Below are 26812 nucleotides of genomic sequence, written 5' to 3' on the forward strand. Positions count from 1 at the left end.
TTACGTCTTTGATCCTGAAAGATTGAAGATGAGAAGAAGCGAACGTCTTGATTTCAGATATACATACAAATAATAAATATAAGACAGTACTAAATAAAAAAGAATTTAAAAATAAGCTCGATATATTTGTTAGAGTGCAAATATTGCCAGAATATGAAAAAATACTTGATCCGAAAACGAGAAAAATAAAAAGATATCAAATTGACCGTAAAATTTTCTTTTCTCGATGATAATATATTATAATAATATTTATTATAGTATTATACAGTTAAATATTCTTATATATTATATTCAGTCCAAAGTGATATGTACTAATGAAAAAAAAAAAAAAAAAAAAATAATAATTTGGAAATGATAGCTGCATCAAGATTTTGAGGAAATATTAGAATTTTGGTTCGAGACTCAAACGACCTCGGCCAATCGAGAGAAAGTACAACTCATGCAACACGTTCACACGCGAAGCGCAAAGTAAAATCCTGTGTAAATACCGTCCTGTCGGCATTTTGCTCAACTCACCCTGTCCGATTGGGTGTTCTTCTTCGAGTTCCAGCAGAACTCGAGGATCGCCACCAGGATCGCGAGCGCGAGGCCGCAGAGCAGGACGACGAAGACACCGCCTGAAATGACAAAACCGGAAACTCATTATTTCAATGCCGGGGGGCTCATTCCGTCGCCCTTCTATAATTTCACCGACAGAGAGAGAGATGCTGTCGGCGATCACGAAATACGGAGTGTGTTTATCCTCCATCTCGCGAATCCGTTCTCGTAACTCCTCCTTTCTCCACCCCTGCTCGTCTTCGTTAGTTCGTTGGTGGGTACAGAGCAGAAGAGAAAGAAGACGAAAAAGAAGAAATAAAAAAGTTCTTGGCCGCGGAAAATCGTGCGCGCAATATTTAAGCGAAGCGTGCCCTCTCTCAGATCGATCGTCCTTTCACGAGGGGGGAAGACCAAGGAGGGACGTGAGTATGTATTCGCGAATAAGGGCGCGCGTGGGAATGCATATATGCTGATAAATGGCCGGGTATTTGTATTTATTGCGATGCCGGAGTCACGTGCAAAAACGATAAACCTCGGGGAAGGGTATAGGTATTTACGCGCTTGGCGCGAAATTTAGTTCGCACTCGATGGAGAGAGGGTGAGAAGGGGGTGGGAAATATGCGGAAGTCGAAATACGCATTCGTAATTAACGACTGTTTCCGCAAAATTTCGCAAGATTATTCGTAAGATTGGAACTATCTGCTTGTGTATGTATCTTGGCAAATTTATGTTGCAACGCGTGGTTGCTGTGTTTTTTTTATTCTCGTATTTTTTCACGAAGCATTACATATGTATGTTGATATTTCAAAATCGCTATAATCGAGATAATGACTTATAAGAATTAAAGAATGTCAAATATCTTAATTTCGTATTTTATTTCAGAATTATTAAATTTGATAATTAAATAGACGCGCAAAAATATGTAATTAGTCGAAAAATTGCCTTTAATGAGGTTGAATTAAAAACGTCAACTTTGTCAGGAGCTGTCAACATTTCTCTTCATTAAATTGTGTGTTATTTCGGAATTATTAAATTTAATAAATATATAAATGCGCAAAAAATTAATGATTTAAGTATATATATATGTAATTCGGAAAAACTGCCTTTAATGAGATTGAATTAGAGTGAACACTTCAACTTTATCGGAAGTTTCCAATATTTCTCTTTATATGATCAGAGATAAGTTTTTACTTTGCTAGTTAAAAATACAGTGCACCAAGTTCGCTTTGAGCAAGTTTGCCTTTGACGAAGAGTTTTCAATTTCTCTCATATAGATTATTTTCCGATGAGAAATTAAATCGTTGATTAATCGTGTTTTCACAGCTATCTCTGTAATAATTGTTTATTATAATATTATAATATTTTGCTAAAAAATCCTCTTATAAATATTTAAACTAACAGATATATATTATTTGCGATTAATTATATGCAAGATAAAATTTATATAGGCGACAGTTTATTCCTCTTCAATTTATTCCTTTCTATCAATTTATTTTCCTCAAATTTATACGAAATAAAAAGAAATTGAACATAACCAAATCAAAGAGCAAGATAAAACTTCGCGTGAAATACATTCACTTATGTCGGCAAATACTCCTTATATTCCCGCGAGAAACTTTCCTAGCTATATATCTCAAGCCGGGGAAAAAAAGAATGAAGACCAAAATGTATATATGTATATAAGACAAAGGAGGCATTTTGGAAGCAGGCTAAAAAATGTCCACTTATCGTTGACGGCGAGACAACTGAGCCGGGAATCCCCGGCGAGGGTTGCAAGAGTAGATTTGCATAACTACACCGTCATGATTTATGACGACAGTCCGGACTTACTGTCGCCGGAAGAACAAAAGTTTCTCGCGCACGTTATATCGCCGCGGCTTCGCGCCTATTTCGCCCCGAAACGATATCAAGGATGAGGAGCCGCGGACCGGAGTTAGGTCGCGCACGACATTGTGCGCCTACAGGCCATTCAAGTTTTAGCGGTGAAGGGGAAGTTCTCTCTCGTGTCGAGAGATATACCCTGTTCCCCAAGTTTCCTTCCAGCAGGACGACGGGTTTTCGCGAAACACTTGGCAATTATCCGTTAACTCATCGTTCTCGAAGAGACTCTCTCTCGTTGAATCCGGAAATTCGCAGAGTTAGCGGCGTTCAAAGATAAATGAACGCGAATGGAATGCAAGGTCGCGCGAGGTAGACGTTAATTGGATTTCGAGCAAAACTCTCCCCGATATTTTTATCTTTATGACGTTATACATGTTCAGCGATCTCGCTTGATCAATTAATGAGAGCGAAATAAATTCATTATATAATTTTTATTTTATATGATTTATATGAAATTTATATTAGTTTATAGTTTATATAGAATTTATATATAGAAAATTTATATGTAGAATTTATATATAAAATTATATATAAAATTTATATATAGGATATTTATATGTAGAATTTATATATAGAATTTATATATAGAATTTTTATATATAGAATTTATAATATAGACTTTATATAGAATTCATATATAGAATTTATATATATAGAATTTATATATAGAATTTATATATATTGACTAGGAACAACACAAGCGCGCGCCATTCTTCGATTTTATGTTAAAAAGAATATTTAAAAAAAAATTATATAAAGTTTGTTTAAACTTGATTAATATTTTTTCACAGCAATTAGCTGATTAAAGCATTAATTTAATAATTAAATTTTAAAATAATAATATGTTAAAAAATTAAAATAGTAATATGTTGTAAATAATATGTTATAATATCTTATTCTCGATTAATATATTTTGACAGAAATCAGCTGATAACTGTCAAAAATACTAATCGAGTTTAAAGTACTATAACATATTATTTAAAACATATTATTATATTAATTTTTATTACATATTATTATTTCAAAACTTAATTAGCAAATTAACGCTCTAATCAGCTGATTTCTGTCAAAAAATATAAATAAAGTGAAAATTTGCTAATATTCTAAAATTTGCTAAAAGTATATTCTAGCTTACATATTTATATTTATATTGTGATATTCGACACACACATACGAGTATGTACATATATACATAATTTGAATATTTTGTTTTCAGATCAATGTGCTGTGACTGCTGTGTACTACAACTCTGCTATTGTATACGTATCGGTGAGTGAGAAATTGCTTATTTTATAACATTTCAATGATATAAACATCAATATGACACTTAATATGCCTTTTTAAGAAAGGGAATCGGTTAACTTTTCTAGTGTACTTTACTTGATGTTTGGTGTGTGTTTATTTTTTTCTTTAATTCTTCTTACGTTTAAACCAATATAAAAAGAATCCGCAATTTAACCGGTCTTGCGTTTCTTTTTCACTCTCTTGAAGTCTAACTCTCTAGGAGAAAACAAAATATAAACTAAAGTTAAAGTAACTAAACGTTGATAAAACTTAGTCAGTGGTAGTTTTAAACATCTCACATACTTGATTTCTTGTTTTATTTCTTTCTTCATTTGTATTTTTTTTATCATCGATAAAATTAACAATAAACAACGATATTTATTATTATCTCTTCAGCATTAGATAAATGTCTTTTGAGAAAAAAAAAGTAAAATATTAAATCTCTGCGAAATCTCTCGTGCAAATAACTTCAATTTAAAATAATCACAGGACAACTTGCTGCTTTAAAAAGAGATTTTTCTCTGATGTCATTAAAGCGTCAGGGAAGGAGAGAGAGCCAATTTATATTTCACATTTCTGTCTCAATCATTTTTTAAGATTATAAAGATGAAGGAGCTTTCTTCTCCAGACGGTAGACGTCTTCTGCTTATTTTTATGAAATAGCGCGAAATAAAGGTCAGCCAGCGTGTCAGACGATCGTTCATTCTCTACGGCAAATAATCGGGACTTTGAAAAGAACTCGGGATTAGCAATTCAACTGTACTTTCGCGAGATTTTTCGCGCCGCGACGCGACGATTCGTTCTTCTTTCTGTCTCGTCGAGTACATTTACACCATCGGCAAAGTGGGTACTTATCCAAGTTACAGACTATGAGAGGGAAAAAGAAAGAAAGACGGGAGGGAGAGGAAAAGGAGGCAAAGTAGATAGATAGCTCGAGAGTTTCCGCGAATGAGAGAAAAAAAAATTCGAGCCAAAGCGGAGAGAGAAAAAAGGAACTTGTTGTGACTTCCATAAAAATCCGGAAGCGGTTTTCGAAGAGTTCTAAGAAAAATTTCGTCCACGAACTTTGCGCGCGAGATTCCTGTCTTGCTTGAAAGCCTTTCTTTTCCTTCGTTTCAGGACTTTGTCTCCATCGCTTTACTGTATAGTAACACCTTATTAACCTTTTTAGCAATTATTAATTAAAAGACTGATTTATTAGGAAAACTCCAATGTTTGTACGATAAATATTGTCGATATTTATTTTGACATTTGTATGATAAATATAATTTTGATCGAAAGGCGATTTGATAGACATTTATTAATCAAGAGATTAATTTATTGAGAGAAACTCCAATGTTCGTACGAGACGTTTCCGTAGAAATATCATCGATATTTATTTTGACAGTTGTATGACAAATAAATTTAATCGAAAGACGATTTAACGAGACAAAGGCATCCAATCCGAAAAAAAATTGCCTGAATATGAACGGGTAGATAATTAATTTTTTTCATATTATTCTACGTAAAAAAAATTTATTGCGTCATGATAAATAAATCCTCTGAATAAATAACTCGGTTTGCGAATTTTTACTTGGAATTAGTTTCTTTTTCCTTACACCGCAGTATAATAATGTACCTGTTCGTGACTTTTATGCGCGGGACTCGCAAAAATAAATGGCATATCTCATAATTGAAGTGACTGGAAACTTAAAACAGGCGTGTCATATACGTGAAAGTTATGACCACTGAACACGACTCTTTTGCCTGTGCAAACGTATAGATGTAGCTGATGGGAGGTGCCCGAATATGTATCTTGTGACTGAGATTTACAGCATACAAATAGCAAATATATAACATATATGTAGTCGCATTTCACCAAACTTTTTACGTCATCGTATAAGATATGAGCGAAATATAAACGAGCTATGAACTTCGATGAGCTAATTCGTTAATCTAAATTAATTAAGCAGCCATACGAATATATCGCGAAAGGGCTTCAAAGCGATCATTTTCGGAATGCAATTCGATGGAAATTAATCAATCCGCAAAATCTTTGATATACTCCGTTATGCAATCTCTCGTTGGACATTGATATCTTGTTATATGTAATTAGTGATTCTCCGAACAGTTTCGCGATTTCGCTCCGAACTCTAATTTACGACGTCGAGATTTCCAGATGCACGATTTTATGAAATAATTTGTTAGATGCTGTAACCTCTCTTTTCTAACTTATGTGTCCGCCTGTGTAGTAAAAACCATTCAATTTCAGCCCTCGTAGGATTCGTTAATAACTCACCGATATTTTCGACTCCGAGAGCGTTGGCTTTGCTCTCTTTATTCTTGTCGTCTCTGTTACACACATCGCCGGTGTTCTTCCACCATTTATCGTAGAGGATCTGTATTACACCTTTTTCCTGCAGCTCCAGAATAGCTAGAGATATTTTATCTCTCCAGGGCGAGCCTGCATATAAAAAGCCTTCGTTAGGCTGGTCAAGGGTTTCGCAATTTCTGCCTCAGCGACATAATTCCGAGCATAAATTCACCGTTAGATTGCAAATTAAATATACGATTACACAAAATATATAAGATAAAATAATATATAATCAAATTACATATTTAAATATACGAGATATTTCGTAGAAATTCTTCGAATTTCTTCTGCTTCGGAAGGAAATTAAAATTATTTCGAATTATAGTACAGTTAGCTAAAGCTAGTACAAGCTACTTTAGGACAGCAACTTTTCTTAAACTTGAATGTATATTCTGTGTCGGCTAATGAAGCTGATTTTTCTTTTGCAGAGATTTAATTAGCTACCAGCTGTTTTAGAGGAAACTTTTTAACTTTCAATATTAAATACGTACGATGATAACTAATTCTAAATTAAATGCTTGTTCGAGAGAAGTTACATTGTTGAACTTATTCATATTTACCCTTTGGAGTGGCAATTCCGTATCCTTTGCTGTCCAATAGACCCCCAATTTGCGTTAGATTGCAATCGCGTTGAACCGCATAATCGAGCATGGTCGATTCCATCAAAAATGCGTAGTCGCCTTCCAGGACCCTCTTTATGCCCTCTTCGTAAGATTGAACGAACACAGACGGAGTCTTCGATTCCATAAACCTCCACATTTTCTGATAGATCTCAATTTTCGAGTCCTGTCAAATTATACAATTTCAATTGTCTTATTTCTATAATGCTTTATATTTTTTCGATTTTCCATTCTCTCATTGTAAAGTTTGATTTAAAAAATTTAGTTAAAAATTAATTTTTAAAGTGCATTAAAAAATAAAAAGAAAATGATACTGTATATTAAAGAAGATTATTGACTTTTTCGGACGTATCAGCTCTATAAAACAGATGTTTTTATTAGATGAACAAAAGTGGTCGTTCTTTGATGTTATCTACTGTAAAGTTAAATTCAGAATTTTTTTGCTTATTACCGCGCTTGTTAATTTGTTCGTCTTTCCATAAAATAAAGAACAGCCGAGAAGAAGCGGAATTTATAAAAGTGGGGTTTTTGTTTAACGAATATAACATATAGTTTTTCGATAAAATATCATATAGAAAGAGAGTATAAATATTACGATTATATATATATATATATATATATAAAATTTATATTATTGAAAGTATAAATATGTATTTCTTTTTATCTCAATACGAATATATCAAATATATAATTTTTTCATATCTTATTCGAATGTTCACAACACTGCATTGTCCATTAACGTAACATTTCCATTATCAAAATTTACCTCGATGTTTATTCATATAAATCATATATCGCTCGATGCGATAAAACGAGAATTTAAATACGAAGTCCGATGAAAAATGCGATGAAAAGTGCTTTCGAAAAAGAGAAATAAAAGATCTAAATGTTCAAATGAAATGACTATGCATTATTGATTAAAGTGACTATTCGCTATTCCGGGAGATGTAAAATTGAAAACTTTTTTTCCCCATAATCTTGTACTTACTCTGAAAAATGTTTTCGTACTTCCACCCTCCAGAGTACCGTAAGGTATCTCGGTCTGTTCCGCAAGATCGGCGGCGTTCTCGATCGGCGTTATCATTCTTTCAACCGTCAGAAAGGCCGCCAGATTCGCGGTGTAAGAAGAGATGATAATCAGCGTGAAGAACCACCATATGCCGCCTACTATTCTCGTACTAGTTGCCTGACAACGAGGATTAATTTTCTCTAACTTCATCTCACGATTATAAAATAATCTCGATGGAATAATATCGCACTTAGAAATTAATACGGATATTTTAATTTGATAGTCATCCGGGAAATAATCTCGATTAACGAGTCAAATTTTATCCCGTGAATATTATAAATGTAATCGTACTTGTTACTCATTCGTATAAATTTCATTAATTCGAAAATGTTAATTTATTAATTGCTCGAAAGAGGTTATTATATATAGATTGCGCAAACCCCCGACATATTTATTCGTTGATTAACAATAATCATCCGTGTAATTCGCTGTAATTTTGAAAACGCAAACGATTAAATTTCAATTGTACGCGCTTACGAGCGATCTGACAGCATCAGCGGGATGTGTTAAACAGTTCAATTTTGTTCTGACAACGTGTTATCATTTTAATTCGCGTATATCAATCAAAATCAATCGTCGTGTCGAGAAATCAAATGGTTGTAAACCGCGCGGAGAGAAACTTCCGGTGGAAAAGGATCTCTTACGTGTGTGAATGTTTTGCCGATCAGTTCCGCTACGGAATCCCCCTTTTTCCCCTCTCTGTCGCGAAAGGGAGATCCATAAGGAGATTGAAGGATCGATCGAAAACGCATCAAGGACGAGTGACGGGGTCGATTTAAGGGGGGCCTGGGGGTCGATCCCGATCGGGAAATACCGCGGCAAGGAATGCAATACGGAGAGATCTCTCTCGTTTAAAATTCACCACCGGAATATTTCAATGCATTAACGACGAGATCGCTTCCGCGATCGTCGAATATGGATGCCGGGTGTGAATGGACTCTCTCTCTCTTTCATTCCCGCGTTAGGCAGCGAATCCTCTCCCCCATTCGGCAATTTTGTGTTAAACGATTTTAATTCACCACCTTCGCGCCATAATATTCCGCGACAGAATATTTTCGCAGCCCGGTGTGTAATCCGGGTGCATTCAGAATACGTATAATAAATGTGTTTAATTTTCATACTGCTAAAATATATAATATATAACATATTAATATATTTAATATATTATATAAATATTATATAAATATATATATAAATATATAGTATAAAAAATATATATATATATTTTTTTTTTATACTATATATAATATAATTATATATTATATTATATAATATATTATATAACATATAATTATATTATAATACATAATATATATATTATGTAATATATTATATATTATATTAAATATATAATATATTTTGAAAGGAACAACCCCTTCTCCCCATTTGCTTATTATTATCATTATTTTTGATGTTGAGGGAAGAAATTTTCCGCGCGCGTATATATACGTATACGAAGAAATTGATAACAAAAAGGAGCACGCGTGCTATTATATATTTGCAATATTACACATTCTCCGTCCTATATTCAACACAGCGCCTGGTTTGATGAGATACAATTTGCTGACACTCGAGACAGTGTCGCGACGACAACCCCGCATGTACACACGTGCCACCAGAGTCAAATTAGCATTGCATGGTGTGCAAATACCATAAATATTTATGTTTCCACATGAGATTATATTCTCCAGCTTATTTCTAATTTCTCTATTCCTAGGACATTTCTAAGGAACGAATAGTGCAATGTTTTATGTCGAGCAAGCTGATATTAATATTTTTTTAGATATGTTCACTGACAAGCATATAATATATATATGCAATCATAATGAGGAATTGATTTAGTAAGACATCGATGCACTCTAGAATTGTGTGTTATTCATCTAAAATTTAGATGATATATATTTGTCGAGTGATATTGAATATGCAATATTGTAACATAAATTTCTTCATACATTTATCTCGTAAAAATATTAACAGTATTATTTTGTTCATATTTTTTTCTCCCGAAACGCAAAAGTATCACAAGATATTCGTGTATAATTATTAGCTTGAAAACGAAAACGCAAAAACACCGTGTTCTACAGTACATATCTCGTGATTTATAAGTTCAGACGAGTTGACTTCATGTCTCGATGATTTAGTAACGTGATAAACGAGCACGCACGCTGGCCAAGTAATGTCGAAATTATTGTTCACATCAAAGTTGGTTATTTTTTTAAAATCATATGTACATATATATATTTTTTCTATTTATATTGCGTTTGCGTATTTATTATATTCTAATGCAAATAGAATATTAAATTAATTTATCCATAAAATATTAATTTAAATAAAAAACAATTATTTTATATTAAATACATGAAAATTTCATGTATGAATACATGATTTAGACAATTTAATTGTCCGATTTGATTAATTATTATAAAACTCTATTATTCATCTAAATTTTAGATGATGCATGTCGAGTGATATTGAATATGCAATATTGTGAGATATACATAGTTTATACTGGTAATTGCACTCTCTTTCTCTCTCTCTCTCTCCCTCTCTCTCTCTTATCACATATTCCCTATATAGTAATAGAAACGGATAGGAAAGGAAACTAAAGGTATGTATGGAAATTTGTGAGCATTCTCATACGAGCGGTGTATCGAGGATATGCAATTGTTTTCCTATATATATATATATATATATATATATATATGTATGCTTAGGTTAAACAAAACCTTTACTCCACTATGTTATTTGCATTGTTTGGAAAATAACGCATTCGGAATCATTGGAGTAGCTCGGCTGATCGTAAAACCACACGAATTTCTGCGTTTTACGGATGATTGAATAAACGTATATGTATTATACGCTGCTGCATTTTCAGAACGTTTTCAAAGGCAGCAATTAATATTTAGTCGATCAATATCAACCGCAGATCAATATCAATGCGGTGTATCTCTTCTCCATACGGTATTTAATACGCAAAAAAAAAATAATAATTAGTTATATCTTGGATATAATCGATAAAATGCGAGTTAGAACGTATTTATAAATGAATATGAATCTTTTCTTTTATTTTTACATTCTTTTTAGATATTAAATATTTTATGTAACAACAAGAAAACATTACGACGAGGATTATAAAAATTCGAAGTATCCTTTCTTCCTTCTAGCTCTAGTTTTTCAGCGGCATTCTTTCTTTCTTTCTTTCTTTCTTTCTTCTCGCGTGACGTGAAGTATGGGGCAAGAAGTTTGGAAAACACCGTTCGATATACTACAATCCCTTCGGAAGAACATCCGTAGCAGCGTAAAAGCGGAGAAATCGAGCGTCGAGAGTTTACTACCCGTGCATTTACGCGAAGTTACTTTCACACCGAGCTTCTTGCATACAAAGTTCATCGTCCATTAATCCATTGTAGGCGCCGAACTAAAAAAGGAAAAATCCGACGAAAAGGATTGATGGATTATTTTCATATCGTGTGTATACGATAAAAATACAAGAGAGTCGCAATCCACCCCAGAGGATATGTAAACTCTGTGGTAAAATAATATCGTTCAACATAAAACAAGCTGGTAGAAACTAATAATAATATGAAAACATATCTGTGATAAATATGAGTCGAACATTTTGCATAATCACTAAAATTTAAATCAATAAACCATTGCTGTAACAAAACATTAATACACGAGAAATTAAAGAGCGGTTGACTTATATGCGCATGCAGGGTTGATATTGCATTTTTCTCGATGACAAGAGTGCAAAGTTTGATTAAACCTGTATTTATTCGTTCGTACGAAATTAACGAATTTATTCTCTGCCAAATTATTATTTAGTTATTATATACGTACGTAGCTCGACAAACGCGAATTTTTTTACATAATCAAAATGTGTCACGCAGGGGGAGGCAAAATGAGATTTCGAGAATAAAGCGTTACGTGTAAGCTCCATTTTTTTTCTCAATTTTGATAAGTACGGTACACAGGAGGAGAAAAAGATATTGCGCGAATAATAATAGACAGCTTTTTTCACTCTGAATGCCCCTATTGTGTTGTTGCCATCTCAGTTTATACTTCTGGCGATTCTTCTCGCGAGATTGACGGAAGTCTATACAATATTGCGCGTATTATTCGACAACTGAAAGCCAATTGCGCACTATTCTGCACCGCGCCGACCGTTTTTCTTCGTCTTATTTTGTCTATTATATTACGGACGGGCGCCCGTATAAATAAGTATCTATCCGAATGTCGGAGGAATAATAATTTCATGGAACAAATATAGTGAGAGCACGCGATAAACCTATACTTTTCCACTCCATAGGTACAAAAAAAAATCAATCCGTGATTTTATTTATCATTGTGGTATTAGAGATTTTTTTTTGCTTTATAAAATATTTTTTCTTTAAGTTTCAAATAGGCTATATTTTAATTTTTTAAATATTTGTGCGGTTAACATCCTTTTATTTTACTGTCTTGTAAAGCTATATTAACGCAAATTTATTACGAATTCTGCAAACGTTGCATATATAGATATAAAGTTCTTTTTACGTTATTTATTCATCTTCTTATGATTATGCACGATGTACTTATATGTACATACATGCTTCTGGCTGTTATATGATATTTATTTACTTTCCGTCTTGGAATATAAAATTCGTTGAATTTCACGTTACGCAAGTATAAAATCATGTAAAAATATGTAACTGAGGTTTGCGAGATTTTATACGTGGTCGGTGAAAAAATGCAGCAGTACAATTATGTTACTAACTTAATTTGTTTCGTGTTGCTTTTCTACAAAGCATATTTTTACAGAATAATGTTTTCTGGAAGCAAAAGTAAAACTTTTTCACCATACGTAAGATACGAATATAAAATGTTTCTTCGTTCACGAAATATTATAAAATTAAAGAGAGATATATTCGAAATCAAAATGTGATAATTTTGTCACAGAGGGGGGAAATAGATAGAAGCAGTAAAGATCCCTTATTTATATTAGATTCTTCGATATATATATATCAAATTGTCACCGACCGATTGTCGTATCTTTCATTTTCCGCAAAAGGTATAATAGTTCGAGATATCGTGCGGCTAATAAAGTTTTTTCTTCTACTTCTTTTTCTCTTACTGCTTTTCACACATGGTTGAACAGAGAGCGAGTAATTTCTAAAGCATGTATATATATATATATATATATATATATATATCTGCTCGCTATTAAAAGAGTGGAAAACTGTTTCGTGCAAAAATGGGTTTTTGGATGGCGTGAATGTGGACGCGAAGAAAGGGAGCAGACCAATAGCATAAAGAAAGGATTTTGTTGCGTCGTAATTCTTTCTCGAATAAATCTGGGGATCAGTTTCTCTTTGACGTGCTGACGCTATTGGAAATGAATTCAAGAAAGGGAAAGAAAGAAAGTTACTTATATACGCAGCGAACAATGATCGTTCACATTGTTTCTCGGAGTGTTTGAATTGTTGAATTATTGACATAAGAAAAAAAAATAGAAAAAAATTCCAGCTATTGGTGGACGCTTTTGATTATTGAATACTAAAATAATATACTAATACTAAAATAAATTTCAATAATAATTCAACAAGTTCGTAATTTTATATTATGTAAATTATTATATTCTTAATAGACTTTTTTATCTATCACTCCGCGAGACATTTATAGCGAATAATAAAACCGCAAACGAACACAATTTATGCGCTCTCTCTCTCTCATAAAAAAAAATTTCCACCAAAGATGTCGTAAAAACTGGAGGATCGACATTTTAATGCATGTATGTATAAGGAGAAGTGTAGGATTACGGCGCGCAGAAATGGCTCGTTTTATTTTACACTTTGATCAAAATTTGATTGAGCCACACGGGGGTAAAGTGATTCGCCATTCCTTCGGACTCGCTAACGCGTTGCTTAAACGAGCATTTTGCCGTCGTAAAATCTTCAAGGAGAAGCCGAAATCTTATATCTGGACGTAAATTACGCGGCGCGCGCTTCTCCTTTAATTAGCGCCGTAAAGGCATCTATATGAAAGTTGATATTTGACGTGAGAGTGTACTCGTTTGTCGCGAATTTTCAAAGAAGTCCGACAAATTTCCTCGAGAGTTGCATGCGCAGTTTGTTAATAAATTAAAAATAGAAAAATACGTATTTTTCTCGAAGCTCTTCGACTCTCTCTTTCTCTCGCTCTTTCTCTTTCTTTCTCTCACTCTTTCTCTTTTTCTTGCGGTGGCACGTTTACCTTAGGGTTGAGGTCGCTGCCCTGTTGCATAAGTGTGCCGACCGTAAACCAAAAGCTGTTGGCCAGGCTGAACTCGTTGACAGTTCTCAGCAGCGGAATGTCGTCACTATCCGGATCCAAAGCGCTCACGTGACCACCCTGATGATAGTGCGATAATGGCACCCCCGCCAAGTATACAGATTCGAGAATGATTATATCACTTTAATTTATGTGCATATCATTTTTAATCACGTATTTCTATTATTATTATTATTATTCTATAGAATTGCACGTAAATGTTCAATCGCGAAAAGTGAAAAATTGAAAGTGCAGATATGACGTGAAACGTCATTTTAAAAAATTGTTTATGTATATAAGTAATATTCTCTGTGACATTTTTCACTCTTTACCGATTTACTCTTTTACTGCGTTAAAAAGTACATTGTCGCAGAATTTGTTAATTGGCCATTCTTTATTCATCGGATAATTACATATATGTATATTTTTTGTAATATGTTAACGCGAGAATGAATGACGAAATCGCGGATAAAAATTGTGGAGCCATTTATACGGTGATATTTTAAATCAAATAAAATTACATTGGAAAAAATATTACACTGAGAGAATTTTCTCTGAAAATCATGGTAATCGTGAGACAATATGGTATGGAAAGAATTTTATGAGAATTTCTCTGATTAATATATATCACAATAAAAATAATAATATCTATCACAATAAAATATTATTATTTGTATTGTGATAAATATTAATCAGATGAGAAATTCTTATAAAATTCTTTCCATACCATAGAGAAAATTCTCTCTGTGTAGCTGTATTTTATCACGTCTCAGCGCTAGAAGAGAGATTTTTATTTAATGATTTAATTCATATGCGATCGAGAGATCGTTTCGCACCACTCGGCAGGTGCCTACCTGCAAAGGGCAATTGCAACTTGGGCAGGGTGACGGCTCCACCCATTCGTAGGGTGAGAATCTTGCCACTATCCACATCGTCAGGGAAACCATCACGTAAGCGCCCAGCAGGGACAACCAGATCTCCACGGCGAGGGGATTCATAAACGAGAAGAGGCGCGACGGCGTGCGTTTGGTCACCTGAAGCAATTACATTTGTTTCGACGTTACTGACACGAGAATTGACGACCGATTGAGACCCCGATTCGGAGGATTTTAGGGTTTCGACGATGGAACGCGCAAATGTTGATGTTCCATCGTTGCGTCGTGTTCCCTGCTGAAAAATAGTAATTTCGGAGGAGGCGCGAATCGTTTATAACTCCACCGTCGTATTTTCCTCCGCAATATTTTCCTCCTCCAGTCTCGCGAATGGTTCGAAAAGACGATTCTTTATTTCGATGGAGTTATGGGGGAGCGTATTATTCTCTCCGGCGCGTATTCTTCGGACGAAGCACAATGGTGGTGCAAACTTCGAATGCGGTACGTGCCGCTTTATTTTTAATGAGAGATCGCTAACGTGAGAGAGGTAATTGAGGTTGAATTTGAAAACGCAACAATAAGACTGGTAATATAACTCCAAGTAACGAACATAGGTTTCTAAGCGATATATAATTTAAAATATATTTTAAAACTCGAATAACTAATCAAATTCATTTTAAAAAGGTGATTTTTCTGCAATAATCAAATGCAAATTATGCGAATAACGCATTAACAATTTCTTTAGTTCCAAAAAGAAATAGTTTCATATTTAAAAAAAATTATTATCACGAAATAAAAAATTTAGTTGCAAAATTAAAAATTGTTTTTATATTCTAGATCAGTGTCTGATCATCTTTTTCATAGCTCTAGTTTTTTGTAATATTGCGTCTATAATTTATTCATAAGAAGGATGATTTTCCTGCAATAACCGAATTATGCACACATTAACGAGATTCTTCAGTAAAAAAAAAGAGCAATATTCTAAAAGAGAATATTACGAGATTAAAAATTATTGTTGCAAAATAAAAAGTTGTTATATCCTAGATGTGTCTGATCATCTTTCTCGCAGTTCTAGTTTTCTGTAATATTGCAAATACATGTTTCCGCAACATAAGCAGATTTAAACGAATCGACGAGCGCCTTGTAAACACACACTTGCTGTTTGCGCTCCGGCGAGATGATGGATTTATGTACGCGCGCTGCCTCCTGAATAAGATTCGTATATACGTATAACGCTGGTGAACGCGCGAGGGAGAGGAACGAACGGGCGCGAGATGTCGAGCAGATGAGAGACATGTCCCGGCGGTGCAGTTTCAAGGTTTACGCGCGCGACGGTAAAAAAATATGTACGTAGTCCAATGTGGCGGAGCACCTCGTCGAGTGTACCTTGGGGTTGAGCCCGCTGCCCTGCCTTAGGAAGGTGCCGGTGATGAACCAGAAACTGTTGCTGACGCTAAACTGGTTCTCGACCACGTCGCTCTCGGCCAGACACGGGTGTGGATTGTTCCACTCGTACGGGCTGAACCGAGCCATCACGAAGAGGGTGAAGCTCACGAGCATGTAGGCGGCGAGGACGTAGAGCCAGATCTCGACCGCGAGCGGATTCATGAAGGAGAAGAGCCGCGTCGGGTGACTGGACGGCACCTAAATTATGTCACGCTACGATTTTAATTAAAACGGATCCCCCGTCTCGTGACGCGACGCGGCACGAAACAATCAACTTTCGATTCGCTGCGCTTTCGAGCCCGGCGTTCGGAGTCTCTTTTTACGAGAGTTCGACGATGGAAAGAATCGAGAATTCAGAGACCACGAGAGGCGGATTATCGTTTGACGAATTAATTTTTTTCACGTTTAATTATACACCTTGCATAGGATGATTTTGAATAAGCGCGAATATATATTTTTTTTAATATAAGAATGTATGTTCACATGAAAGACCCCCTTTAATTTCCAACGAAAAATCATCTCCTAAAATTTTATTTGCAATCACTCTCTATATATAAATATATACAATATACAATATAATAATATATATTACAGAAAATAATTAAGCATGGTTACGTTTTACATTATCAAAAGGTGATTAAATCCGCCCTGTGTTGCGATAATGGCTCGCATATTTGGACATCCCTTTCATGAACTAAATAATAAATATTTAACTTGAAATGTGTAATGTCAGGAAATAAACACGTTGGAGGTAAACATCTATATTTTAATGAATGAATAATATAAATTATACATTACATGCACAGATATTATCGTAAGAAAAATTTAATTAATAAGGTATTAAAACTCACCTTAAATAAGATTCCAATTCCGAGATTCATAAACGGCTTCGTGAAGTCTATTACACTTTCCCTGGCATAATTAATCGTCATGGAGGCAACCGCTAGATCCGCTCTCTGGAAAAAAAAGAGGTATAGCATTCAGGGAAGTTGAGGAACTTCAATTTTCTTGGCGAAATTGAAACCTGTACAAAAATAGGAACGCTTATGACATAGAGAGAAGCGGTAAAAATTAATATCGAACGGAGAATATTTCTTTCGCTGTAAAAGGAAAATGTAAATCGTTCATAGAATTTTCTCTCTCTCGAAGAGAAGCTGACGAAGAGGCGCGGAAGCAAATCTGACTTCATCAGATAATGAAGATAATGAAGATACATTGTATATGTGCATCTTATAACCCATGCTGAAAACGCGAACGAAAGCGCGAGTCACAAAATTATTGATAAATTCTTGTCCCGTGTTCTCGCGCGGAAGAGTTTACCTTGCGAAATGGTGGATGCATTCTTTATGAACGGGGGAACGTCACGGGTTATGAAGCATCGTTCGCGTCATTCTGCGTTTTGAAATATCCGCCTACGGTTTCCTGGGTTTCCAGGTTAAAGCGTCATCCCCCTTTCACAAGAAGCAGATTGCTCTGCATGTTTTATAAACCGCTGATCTTCGGTATTCAACGAAAGAGAGATGAGCCGCAAATTTTGCAAAGTGCGCGCAACTTTATTTTTCTTAGCCCCGTTTCGTTTCTCGCGTTTCGAATTAACGCCAGCACGTGCATCTTCTTCTATCTGACATCATATATATGAATACACATATGAATATTTCTAGAATAAATTCTAAGCTAATCAGCTGTTATGAATATATGTGTGATAAAGAAATACTCGGACTAGTTTTGTCATTCCGTTGATACATATAATAGGGGTTCGGCTCTGTGTCGAAATATTATTTGACATTTCTCCTCTACTCATAATATAGAAGACGACCAGAGATTGTTAATTGGTAAACAATGAAGCAACACGTGTTCTTGCTGTTTATTTCATTCTCGCTTAAATTTCGTGTGTATTAAACTTGACAAAAATGCTGTAGAAAGTCTTGAAATGTGGAAAACAGTTTGGGGAAAATTCTTTAAGCTTCTGAACGGCACAACAGGTTCGAAGAAGGCAAAGAATCGATCGACGACTCAAGCGTTCATCAAAGAGCAGAAATGATAATTCAGTCGTTCTCGTGAACCAATTAGTTCGTGAAAATAGACGATGACAATACGAGAAATCGTCAAAGCGATTGAGAGACGTAATTTGACGAAAGAGAAATGTGACCGAAGAAAGGAAGAACCTGCATTCCATGTTTTTTGGCAAAACACAGCATCCCTGTGATTTAACAACCATCATACTTACCTGATTTGGCTCCTTATGTTTTCTGGTTCTTTTCTCAATTGAAGAAATGGTGCTGAAAGGGAAGAGATTTGACATCGAGACAATTAACGAGCATCTAAATCTAAAGAACTTTCCGAAAAATTCATTACAAAAACTATTTCCAACAGAAGGGACAGAAATGCATAAGTGCAGAAAGAGGGTACTTTGAAAGAGATTAAATGTTTGCATTGATAACCAATAACCAGTCCGAGTATTTTTTCATCACACTTTGTATCAATGGTGTTTATCAATGGTGTTTATTCCCATTCGATATATATAAGACATATATACTATTCTTTTATATTAGCTTTCGCGAAAATTAAAAATATATTAAATTGCCGACTCGTTGACTATGCAACGTTATATATTTGCAATTATCGTGCAATTATGAAACATTGCCGCGTAAATATTGAGAGATTTTTTATTTGCTAAAACAGAATATATATATTTTTATTACTGTATCGTATATACAATGTCGTGAATAATAAATTGTTGCATTTGCAAAACACTATAGTTCAATAAAAAAGCCGAGTGGTTTATATACATGTATATATCGCGAACAATAGAATTGGTGATGAAAACGTCAAGAGCTTCCAACAATCCTATAAATGTATACGCGATATGGTATATCATTCGTTTTGATAAAAAAATACCTGAATTATTTATCGAACATAGGCGGGAGCTTTATCATAGATGCGTGTCAGATCAGCATATACGCGTCAATCACACATATAACACATGTGTACGATATAATCAAGCAGAAAACAAAAGAAACAAAGAATGTACTACCGGAAACAGTGAAATATTTCGATTATTGCCTACATCCATTCGCTTTGCGTCAATGATTAAAATATTACTGCAGATATCAATTTTTCAGCTGGCCACTAATGGAATCTTTTTAATTCAATATTACATTGTATTATATTGTATGTATTTATGTGCATATATTAACGCATGAATTGTCAGAGAAAGTCGCGTCGGCGTATTTTCAATATTACAAAAGCTCTATATATATTATATATATTTCTTTTACCGCATTCGATTCTGTGTAACTGATATATTTTTACGCAGCGATATATTGAATCGCGCGCGATTTTATCGCGAGTGCAATCTGGTTTTTGCACGCGCGTATGTCCGTCTGTACATCGCGCCTCCCTCTGCGTTTTCATCGACGATTGTGAAATCCAGAAATCCAATAAGAATCTATTCCCTTTTCAGAAGTTCCCTCTTTCCCGGCGCATTAACGTTCGGCTGTAACGTTTTTCCATTTTTCGTTCGGGGGGGATGTGCACGTATCTTTCTTTCTCCCTTTGCTTTAGTGTAACGACCGCGCGGAATACGATCGCGGGGAAACACAATGCGGAATAGAGAACTTCTTTTCCGGTAACGGAAAGACAACATTTACCTTCCTCTGGGATACAATCGTGAAAAAGTTAGAGCTATATAATAAAAGCTTGGAAAAAGAATTTTTGACGTTGAAAAAACATCTAGAGATTTTCGGGATGCCGAATTTCCTTCTTTTCTTATTATTATTTTGTTTCGGCTAATAAAAAATTTCGTTAATGCGAAATTGAGAATTTTTAATAGGACAAAGTATTGTTTCGCGAATTATAACATTTCAGTTGCAAGTTTGCTTCATTTTGACGTTTCCGTCTCATTATATCTTTTTTGAATAAATTCAATTATATAAAATATTTCTGTTATTACTTTTCATAAAATTCTCTTAAATTCTCTTATAATTAAAAATAAAATATATAAATAAAACTTTTAATTGTTGAAATTTTAATCTATCGTTAATTTCATCAAATATGTGTACGGTTGAAGAAGAATTTCTTACGTTGAAAAAACATTAAGATTTTCAATTCCACATTTTTTTCTATTTTCATTATTTTGTTTTGTCACTTTTGAAATTGTTAATGTGAAATTAATAACATATTTAATGAGACAAAATATTGCTTCGAATTATAATATTTCAATTACAAGTTTGCATCATTTTGCCGTTTCCGCCTCATTATCTCAACTTTCAATAAATTCGATTATATAAAATATTTCGGTTAATATATTTTTTATAAAATATTCTTTTAAATAATTATCTCCAATAGATAAAAATGAAATGTACAACTGCTGAAATTTTGATCCATCGTTAATATAATCACAAATGCCGCGCGCCCGATTTAACAATTGTAATTTTGCAATGATTAACCGTGGTTTTTCAATTTGTAGTAGAAATTATGCGAACACCGCGTCTACTCGATCATGCAGACAATAATGGATCGGCGACGCAAATTAAATCCGAAAGATGCTCGGATGCGCACACATCAAACTTTGATTTTAATAACCGCGCGATTTTACAATTCAAATAACAGGGAGGAGTGGGAGAGGCAACATCTGCGGTTTGATCTATGAATCGAAATATCGAATACTCTCGTTCTGTCATGGACGAAACAGTTAATCTCGGTAATTCTTGTATCCGACTACAGGCGTAATGAAATTCCTAGTGGGATGGATTTATTGCGAAACGTCCGCGAACGCCCGCGGAAATTTACTTTGCTTCACACGTAAAATCGACCCTTTGGGTCGCATTTTCCCCCCCACTCTCTTCCTCCTCGATATGTTTCTCCTAATATATTATTGTCATTGTAATTCCCTCAACAGTATTAACCCTTTTAGGCTACAAATTAATTTTGACAATGAGGTATAAATATGCTGCCTTCATTTTCACATTTTCAATGCGGACTAACAGAACCATCGATTTCTCTGTCATGCAAAATATTATATAAATTAATTTTACAAATTTGAATGCGCTTAGCTATGATTAATAATAATTATATAATATGTAAAGTTGATTATTATATGATTATTAAATTATAATTAAATATTAAATCAAAATTTTATTTTATTTTAATATTTTTAATCATTTAATAATTATTTAAAAATTATTTAATATTTAATAATCATTTAATAATTATTTAATTATTTTAAAATTTTATTTTATTAAAAAAATTTTTAATAAAACAAAATTATTAAATAAAATCGTATTATTTAGCTATCTTATTAATTAGCTATGTTTGATTATTTTCAATTTGGAAAAATGTGAAGAACTATTTCGAGTTTACCTCGACGTTATCCTGGTTAATTTTGTTTTTAATCGTAACACATTCACCGAGTGAAGTTTCTCCGGTTCTTATAATGTCGCTGATATAATATAGCGGCTGAAAATTCTGTCCCAATTCGGCGTATTAAGTTATTCCTCGGCTTATTGTTTCGTTTTATCCTTCGCTGTATTGAATTATACGCAAATTGTCGCCGGGGAGGAAGAAACAGGATTTACGTAAATCATCTTACCTTCTCCATGAGCTCGCGCACGATGCCATTCCACTCTTTCGTCTCGGGATCGTATACCCCGTACATGTGATCGGGCACTATTTTGATCGCGTATTGGAAGCCGACCTGGCCGGCAATCCACTTGAGCAGATCGATGCAGAAGCCCTCGAATCGCGCGTTGCCAGTCAAATTCTTGTCTTCCTTCACCATGACGTAGGGTCTTTCCTGCAGAAGATTGGATCGTATGGATAGATCGTAGAATCGTGTTCATTGTGACAGAGGCGTCGCAGGGGCAATCTTTAAAAGCTCTTATTTCCGCGCGAGAAAGCCGTATCAAAGTGGTGGGAGAGAGGAAGCTGACGTTCAATGCGAATATATGGCATTCTGATCTTGTTCCTCAAACATTTCTTTTTTCCGTACGCCAACCATGAATTTTTCATTTTCCCCAGAATACATACGATGACCGATAAAACGTTCCCTTCAATAACTAAAGTCCTTTTTTGATACGACAGCCTGCTCTCTACACTTTAACATCTAAATACACTTAAACCGCCCTTATATTCTTTGATTCTTAAGAAACTGATTAAATAATATGAAATTTTCATATCATGAAGTTATTCATTCATTTGTCACAACAAAATAAAATTAATTAAAATTGCTAACACCTACTATTTAATGGATGCGATTATGTTTTGATCAATATTTAATACGAAAATTATCGAGATGATTTAACACGCTTTTACGAGTCGCTGAGAATCATCTCGAAAATACTTGCTCAAGCTGTTTACTATCTGGCTTAAATGTGAATATCTCATCTCCGCACGGCATAACAAATTTATCCAAGCCCGTTTAGAGCAGCTTTCATATCACCGCGTAATCAATGTTCGTGTAATATCCTGCCTAATGATTAATTTGAACGTGTATGAGGGTCACAAACGCGACTAATTTGGGTACAAGGTGTCATTACCTCTCTCGTCATCACCACGAGGGTAATGTTGGTCGTTGTGCTCTCGTAAAAGGCGTCCAGATCCGTAACATTAATACCGGACCCGGATTTCCATTCGCCGACTTTAACGAGCTCCTCCTTCTTTAGCTTCAGAAGATCCAGTTTGAAGTTGGTTCGCTTTCCTTCATTGAACTCGATATGTCCGGTTAATCCGTGTAAGCCTGCCTGCAACAGAAACACCTCGCATAAGCCTATAAAAAATCATTGCCCTTTCACACGCGATATATAAATAAAATAGCGATATCTTTCGTCTCTCTCGCGTATTACAAATTATTAATTATTGATACACTGCGTATACGAGTAAATTTAAACTCTCCCAGATAAGGTGAACATTGCTTTCATGAAAATGCATGTAGCTCAGCTGTATAATTCTTTCCGAAACTCTATATCTCTGCTATTTAAATATAGGACATGCGTGTTGAAAATTGCACTTTTATGTAAATAGCGGTCTTCCGCGATAACAATATCTCGAAGTCGTGAAAGTGTCAAAAGAATCAAACTAAAACCTTATTATTCAAGCTGAATGAAATGCGAAGATCGAAAGAAAATAACAAAATTGTCATACGGTTTTTCGCAACATTGCTTGTTTAATGACAAACGCGGCCGTCGGATTCGCCGTTCGTTAAATCACGTGCGTCTGATGCCTGGTTAAATTTATTTTTCCTCCTGTGTCTAGTAACTCACGAGGATTACGCATACGATTCATTGCTGACGGCCTACATTTCCGGCCTGCGCATGCAAACCGGGCGAAATTTTTCGCATTAATTACCGTTTGCGGTCTACCGGCGGTCTCCGCACCAGTTTATTTGATTTACATCTCTTTTTTAGCGTACTATGTAGGTATATCCGCCGAGGCTGGCGGAATAATCCATCCGAAATGTGGTGGGCTCCTTTCTAAACACTCGACTATTTAATCTGTGCCGAGAATAAACCTCCCCCCGTGTAAGAGTTATTTCCTCGCGTAAAAAAGAAATATTCTTTCAACGAGGAAATAGTTTTGTCGAAACTCCGTTCAACTATTCCGTTTGACCAAAGGAATTTATTATGCCTAATGTAATTGATGTTCGAGGAATTAACAGCATTCCTCGTTTTCTGATTTTATTCAATGAAATGTTGGCTCGTTCTTTTGTTTCTTTTTTTTTTTATCGCCGAGTAATGCGCGCCGAATTCTTCGAATACCCGTCTATACCTATGGCTGATCTATAGGCTGGTCGAATTCTTCGAATACCCGTCTATACCTATGGCTGACTTATAGGCTGATATATGTATGGTTGTATCACTTAAAGTACGCGCTTCGCGTTTTATTCCGCTCATATAATCTGGATTCGATCGAGGATGATAATGGTACACGGAATGTGAGAACACGAGTGGGTTTTACTACACAAAAACTGTATAACAATTGATGTTGCATCCGCATTGAGAATACCTAGATCAATTCGAGGCTGGATTTTTCCACGGTTATTCCGCGTATTCACATATGACTTAATCCATCGCAATGAGAACAGAGATCAATCTGAAGAGAGAAATATTTCAATTGTTTCACGTTTTTATACATTCAAATAAAAAATTATTGTTAAAAATAAATTATTAAAAATTCTTTTCTTATATTTTTCCATGTCTCCAATTGTCCAAAATAAAATATTAATATAACGTATATATTAAAATAATATTAAAACGTTACATATAAATAATATAAAATATAGTATTTATATAAATAATATATTGATAATATTATATAAATAATAATAATAAGTAAATTAGTAGCGACTCGAAAAAATGTCTTCGGCTTCGAAAAATGATTACGTTGCTTGTGAGATTGCTATATTTCGTAACAGAAAAATGCGTTGCGGATCGAGCTACGAATTTTTACAAATTTACGGATTGACGTATCCCTGTTAACGCGATTTAGCGAAGTCTGGTGCACATGCGGAAGTGCTATACGGTCAGTTATTTCGATAACGTATATTTACAAATTAAGCTTTATCGAAGCTTGTATCGAATTATCTCGCATGGCAATCGTCTTTCACAGACTGACTGAGAATTTTAGCAGTGAGAATTTAGCTTTTTTTAATTTTTTTAGTCTGTCAACGATGTTAGTGCGATCGCGCCCCGGCTACGTGGATCGATAAATCTCCACCGCGATATCTCGTCAGCGTCGACGTCGACGAGCCAGTCAAAAATATGCCGATGCTCGCGAAACAAATGGCGGCAAAGCATCACCGGAAGTGACCGGGTCGGTGCCGCATGTATTTACGATACTCGACCTAGTCTCGCCATGACGTATACGCACGTTAATTGTGTCTATATCGGTATATATAACGCATATAACATACTCGCTACATACGCACGTATTTTACGTAACACAGAGCACGCCGGATATTTTTCCGGAAACATGTTGTTACAGGGATCTAGTTTCAAACAGTCAAAAAGAAGAGAAAAGAAGATTAAAACTACGTGTGGCGTTTATAACGAGTCACTTTATAAGTATTTTAGCTGGGGTTTATTGCAAGATCTTTTTTTAAATTTTGTTTTTACCAGAGTCATACAATATTATTCAGTTGTTTTTCGAAACTGATATTATAGAGGGAAAAAGAGAGATAAAAAAAGAACGAAGATTATTACATCTTCAACGCGAGAAAGAAATTGGTTGCAATATATAAAATTATAATATACAAAATAGAATTTTATACAAGTTTAATTAAAAAGTAATAGAGCATACTTTCATAAATTTTTTGGGTACTGAAGGAAAGCTCCGTCTCTCCAATTTTACTGAAATTTGAAATATTTAAAATTTTAATTATAAAAAACATAACAAAAGAAGAGAGCGACAATTTTAATTTACAGATTTGTATTTTACAGTTTGAGATTTTTCATTGCTTTATATATGATTTAAAAAAAAGCTTTGCTTTGTTTCCAAATTGAAACAATTCTGTCGCGGTCGCTATATTTTCATGCGTGTTGTTTGTATTGTGTTATTCAGTTTATGTTATATATATATATATATATATATATATATATATATCCGAGTCTACAGCTCGGATTGGTTTGTGTATTTCCAACCTCACCTATTCGCGTCCATGTACACGATGTGATAGTGAATTATATTCCCGTTTGTATCTAACAGATATCAATTTGCGAGCGTTCAGTAATAGAAACTCGCTATGCTGTTTGTAAATTCACTTATCTAAAAGTTGATATCGCGAAAGCATATTGCAAATTGCAAGACATCATTTTGTTATCGCTATTATTATATTACGTTGAAGTAAGGAAAGCTGTTCAATTTTATTACGTGTATAATATTAAACATACACGCCGTGAACTTGATTATTAACCAAAATTATTTTTGATGAAAATTCTATTTTTTTCTTTGCTCTTTCTGTTAAAGATTTAAATATTGAATTTTTATGCATTGCATAATTTTAATTAATATATTTTTATGCATGCATTGCAATTTTTAATATTTATATTTTAGTATATTATCAAAGAATAATATAACATTGTTTCGCGCGCGTAATTATGTTCGATTAGATAAAAAAAAATGAAAAAGATATAGATACATACATATTGCAATTTTTAAAACTCATTGAGTATTATATATTAATTAATTATATCAAACAACCTTTTTATTCATTAACACACATTAATTGATAATTGTACAAAGATAAAACATAAAACTATTATATATAAAACTTTTATATAATATTATAAAAATATTAATACATTATACAAGCAGAATAAAATACATATTATAATGCATTCAAAAATTATGCTTTTTATTTAAGAAAGAAATAATATATGTGGAATAAAGAGGATTTTTATTTCAAATATGACATAATCATATTAAAAGCGATGCAGTATCTACACGCGTAGCTGCATTTTTATAAGCT

At 34.1% G+C, this 26812-nt stretch overlaps 1 protein-coding gene and 1 long non-coding RNA gene across 10 annotated transcripts in view; one reads left to right on the top strand and one right to left on the bottom strand.

Moving 5' to 3' along the window:
• LOC145944699 (uncharacterized) overlaps positions 1-26812 on the top strand; it is a 261286-nt gene that overhangs the window by 37785 nt on the left and 196689 nt on the right. For both annotated transcript variants that reach the window (XR_014426726.1, XR_014426725.1), the window contains exon 4: positions 3635-3687. This is a non-coding gene — a long non-coding RNA (uncharacterized LOC145944699). The remainder of the gene's footprint in view (positions 1-3634; positions 3688-26812) is intronic.
• LOC145944688 (glutamate receptor ionotropic, kainate 2) overlaps positions 1-26812 on the bottom strand; it is a 200961-nt gene that overhangs the window by 5707 nt on the left and 168442 nt on the right. For all 8 annotated transcript variants that reach the window (XM_083053214.1, XM_083053215.1, XM_083053213.1 and 5 more), the window contains exons 9-16: positions 22887-23090; positions 21941-22144; positions 17202-17306; positions 16291-16548; positions 7664-7861; positions 6616-6841; positions 5981-6145; positions 517-617 (exon numbers count right to left, since the gene is read on the bottom strand). In XM_083053214.1, coding sequence (XP_082909340.1) covers positions 517-617; positions 5981-6145; positions 6616-6841; positions 7664-7861; positions 16291-16548; positions 17202-17306; positions 21941-22144; positions 22887-23090 — 1461 coding nt within the window. The remainder of the gene's footprint in view (positions 1-516; positions 618-5980; positions 6146-6615; positions 6842-7663; positions 7862-16290; positions 16549-17201; positions 17307-21940; positions 22145-22886; positions 23091-26812) is intronic.

Source organism: Prenolepis imparis, unplaced genomic scaffold (assembly GCF_030444845.1).
Source record: "Prenolepis imparis isolate NDT839.2.m4 unplaced genomic scaffold, iyPreImpa1.0 SCAF_13, whole genome shotgun sequence".
Classification (NCBI taxonomy): Eukaryota; Metazoa; Arthropoda; class Insecta; order Hymenoptera; family Formicidae; genus Prenolepis; species Prenolepis imparis.